At 42.4% G+C, this 4,645-nt stretch overlaps 1 protein-coding gene across 1 annotated transcript in view; it reads right to left on the reverse strand.

Annotated features, from left to right (window-relative positions):
* The window catches only part of TMEM214 (transmembrane protein 214), a 13,614-nt gene that overhangs the window by 8,457 nt on the left and 512 nt on the right, over positions 1–4,645 (reverse strand). The window contains exons 2-5 of the mRNA XM_072409732.1: positions 2,837–3,045; positions 1,501–1,651; positions 487–621; positions 4–68 (exon numbers count right to left, since the gene is read on the reverse strand). Coding sequence (XP_072265833.1) covers positions 4–68; positions 487–621; positions 1,501–1,651; positions 2,837–3,045 — 560 coding nt within the window. The remainder of the gene's footprint in view (positions 1–3; positions 69–486; positions 622–1,500; positions 1,652–2,836; positions 3,046–4,645) is intronic.

Genomic DNA, 4,645 nt, shown 5'->3' on the forward strand with positions numbered 1-4,645 from the left:
CACAGTCCTGGGCTTGTCCAGCAGAACAGCCTGGATGCAGATCCGATACCCATGAACACAGTCTGCTGCTGAAACAATTACATAATGTCATTTTCATCACACAGGCCTCTATTTTACAACATGGCAGGACAAAGAAAGCATTGGACAGCCTTTCACCCCAGTTACAAAATACATGGCGTTATCTAGTAAGAAAGTAATGCATCCAGTGCCAACTTATCTGGCTAAAAGTGTGAGGACATCTGTACTTTTCACTTATATGTGCTTGCTGGACATACCAGTGCAAAATCAAGGACAGATAGATACAGTAAATGGGTAGATGTTTCTAAATATAAGTATAAGGAGATAATTGACCTGAACACAACATAATAAAATTACTTTGCCAAGAGATAATATTCATCTCAATCTTTTATTCGACTTTGCAAAACAAACATGCCTAACAAAGCACATCCTTAGCAGTTACTAGCAAGCAGCTTTAATGCTGTTTACCTGTGGGTTTCTCCAACTCTTCCAGCATTAATCGTATACAATTATCCACCAGTAGATCCAGTACTGAGGAGGCTTTGGAAAGCACTGATCGAATGATCGACTTCAGCTCCTTATTCACCAGACAGTAGGGGTAATCTGTGGGGGGGGGGAAAGCCCATTATATACATTGTGAATATGTATGGAGAATTCCATAAATATGGAGCAATGCAAGAAGTGGTGGGGGGTTTAGTGGGAGTTATTTTTTTTTGCAGCTATTACTGCCAGAGTCCAAGCATACATCTTTACCAGATCCCCTTAGCAACTGTCCCACAAACTCTTTTACTGAAGTTGAACTCCACAAAACAGGATATTTATCTATTCCCAGCACACCATAAAGCAGATATAAACTTTAACTAGATAGGTTTTAATTAGCTAAGGACTTGCCAATAGCAGTGCTTAACAGTTCCTCCAGTCTCTCACAGCCATTCCCTGCTTTCAGCTAAAGATCACTGCATTTGACTCGCTTTCCAGGAGATTAATACCTATGCAATATGTGTCAGTTCAGACACTTGTAGACTGCACTAGGGGCACACAGGAGGGCAAAGCAGAAGTATTGCATATGCATAGACCTCCCCTGTCCCGGAAGGTAGTCTAGAACAATGATATGCAGTCAGTGTTAGAGCAAGCGCATGTGAACTAGGCTGGGTTCACAATAAAAGCGGTTTGTTTAGCGCTTACTCACTCCCGGAACCTCTGCCTCTAGGAAGGCTCTACATAGTAGCCCCTATTTGAAGCAGGGGTAGCAGTGAGCGGACAGCCACCAGCTCTCGAATATGCAAGAACTCACACTGCAGTACAAGTGTTGGAGAGGCTGGTGGGGAGCCGCATGGGATTGCTCGATTCCAAGGTGGGTGTGAACCTGCCCTGATAGAGGAATACATATGAATTAGTATTCTATAGGAGGAAAGTGCCAATTCATTATAAAACACAGGTTTTTTTTCTGTCACGATGTAACTGCACAGTCAGCGCACTCACCATGAGACTGCTGGAGAGGTAATGGCTCATTCTTCACAGTCTGCAGTTTAAAGTTGAGATAGCTTGCCAGGTCCATCACCCAGATATGAGGGTTCTCTGGAAACACAGACTGACTCTTTTCCATCTCTCGCTGGAGTCCAGCAAGGTCCAACTACAACAAAACAGCCAAAGAAAGAAATTATTTGACTGCAGTGGAAAATAAACATGTACTTGAATGTCTAGGTCTAATAAGGGGGACCTTACATTACAAATGAATTATTGTACATTGATAGTACCTGTAAAGAAATAAGTTGGATTTTATACTTACCTTCCCTCTGTCCTTGTAGTTATGACACCATCTATCAAGAAATGCAGAGCTAGTCAAAGCTCAGAAGAAGATATTTCAGTCTATTTTAAGAATGTCTTCTGAGCTGTTCTAAAGTAACCAAGGATATTGCTAGAAGGAGTTTGTCATCACCCTTACCTAGGCTTCACAGGTAAAAAAAATAAATCTTACTTCTCTTAACACAAGTTTTGGAAGTTTCATGAAATCAGTACTTTTTGCAAGGGAAGGAAGTTCTACGATTTCTAAGAAGACCCTACATTTTACTGAACTGCAGGATAAACCCTTTGCCCTGTTTCTCTTGTGCAATACAAACCCATTTTATTTTGAAATTTGAAGCAATACCCAGAAATTGGAATGTTTAGTAGTAGTGATAATATCATTACTTGCGCTAAGCACTGAAAAGACTCAAAGACTGAAAGACTGTGAGGCATATGAAGACACATAAATGCCCCTAAACAGCAGCATTCAGGTTGGTAGCAAGAAAGGATAACTAGACCATGTACTAACAAGTGAACAAGTGATGTCACTCTCCTAGCTGTGCTTTCAGTCAGAGGTGTAAGATATACCAATTCGTTGGCCAATCAAGTAAAGGAGCCTTGTGACTAACTTCTGAACATTATTTTAGGTCCATTATATCCGCATTTTGCAGTCTCCAATAGTAGCCTATGCGATGGGGTGACAATGCAGGGGAACGATTTGGAGACATTAAAGCTATTCCTAAACAAAAGTAAAACATATAAAAATCTTCAAAACCTGTAATAGTTCAATGTGTTTCAATGGCAATAATTGTTACCAGGGAGAATTTGATTTCCTGTTTTAAAAATAGAGGACATGGAACCTTGTGTTCCCTGTGAAAACTCAATGAAGTCTCATTGATGCCCCATGTAAAAGAAATAAAGAAAACTAGGTGTTGTCAACGTTTGAGGGCCAGGAAACATGACATGTAATTATAATATCATGTTATAGCAGGGACCTGGTCAGGTCTCACTACAACTATGCGGTCATACTCACAGCTCGAATCGCCTCTTCAAGAGTAGGGAACTTTCCCTGGCCAGGTGCTGCACTTCCCCCAGAATTTCTCTTTGAACCCTTTCCACTATTCTGCTGCTTCTTGTTCGGCTGGGGCTCGGAGCTGCTGCTGCTGGGAGGTACTTGTTCTTTGTTCTGCTTTTTCATGATCTTCTCAAAGCCCAGCTCGTACACTGTTGAATTTATGGGAACTGCAAAAACCAGAGAGAGAACAGGCTGTCATTTGAGTACTAGGCGTCGGTATGTGCCAGACAAAAAAAAAAAGCCCTGGGGGTGGTTAGCTTGCTATATCCTTTAGCCCACATTGCACAAGAAACAGACTGGAGGCAAAAAGTCTTTATGAAGGCTGTCCTTGTGCATGGGCTTACAAAATCAAACCAGGACAGAGGATAGTGAGATGTAATTAAAGAGAAACTTCCACAGCAGCCTAATTACCCGAATCTCTGACATTTGTCTGCCCTACTTGGCTACAGGGACTGGATTCTTTATAAAAACTGCAAACAGCGATATTAAAGTGTTACATCAAGAAATCTGGCAGATTTTAGTAGAGTAGATTAATTCACTCTGAATGTACATCTGGTAAAGTAAAATTAACCTATTAACTTGCACCTGATGCATACTGAAGGCACCTCTATTAGGAAAGCTAGCACAGATCTACAAAGCAGGTATCTATAGTTATTCCGTATAAGCTAACCCCAAGCCCATACAGAAGGTACCTCTATAAGCAAGCTGGCACAGGTCCATGTAAGCTGATCAAATACAGTCCATACAGCAGGTACCACTAAGTGTACTGAGTGAGCTCACCCTATGTTCCATACTGCAGGAAGCTCTGTATATGTAAGCTAACCCCAGGTCAATACAGCAGGTATTTCTAGTTGTACTGTGTTACCTGAACCCAGGTCCTCCTAAATAAAAACAGTCAGGTGGTTACTGAAAAGTGCTGGGTGGTGCACCCAGCTAAAAGGGGCCAGGGAGAACAGTGTCTATGTATGCAATGGAGTAATATCCCCGCCCCCTTTTAGCTGGGCGCACTACCCGGCACTTTTCAGTAACCACCCGGACGTTTTTGGGTGATTACTGAAAAGTTGGGTGGCAATAAAGGGATAACCACTTGCCTAGTTTATTCCCACCCAGTCTCTGGGGAGAATACCGCAAAGTAAGTGGACTCCAGGCCCATACAGAAGATACTGCTACGTGTATCATGTATGCAAACACAGACACAAAGAATAGGTTATGGGGCAGTAAGTGCCCCTGTAAGATGCTGGGATTTGTAGTGTACAGGGCAGTAAGGTTTATGATCCCCTGACATGCTGGGATTTGTAGTGTACAGGGCAGTAAGGTTTTTTTGATGCCCTGACATGCTGGGATTAGTAGTGTACAGGGCAGTAAGGTTTATGTTCCCCTGATATGCTGGGATTTGTAGTGTACAGGGCAGTAAGGTTTATGATCCTCTGACATGCTGGGATTTGTAGTGTACAGGGCAGTAAGGTTTATGATCCCGTACATGCTGGGATTTGTAGTGTACAGGGCAGTAAGGTTTATGATCCTCTGCATTCTGGGATTTGTAGTGTACAGGGCAGTAAGGTTTATGATCCCCTGACATGCTGGGATTTGTAGTGTACAGGGTGGTGAGGTTAATGTTCCCCTGACGTGCTGGGATTTGTAGTGTACAGGGCAGTAAGAGTTATGATCCTGTGACATGCTGGAATTTGTAGTTTACAGGGCAGTAAGGATTATGATCCTCTGACATGCTGGGATTTGTAGTGTACAGGGCAGTAAGGTTTATGATCC

This window comes from Pyxicephalus adspersus, chromosome 4 (assembly GCF_032062135.1).
Source record: "Pyxicephalus adspersus chromosome 4, UCB_Pads_2.0, whole genome shotgun sequence".
In the NCBI taxonomy this organism is placed as follows: Eukaryota; Metazoa; Chordata; class Amphibia; order Anura; family Pyxicephalidae; genus Pyxicephalus; species Pyxicephalus adspersus.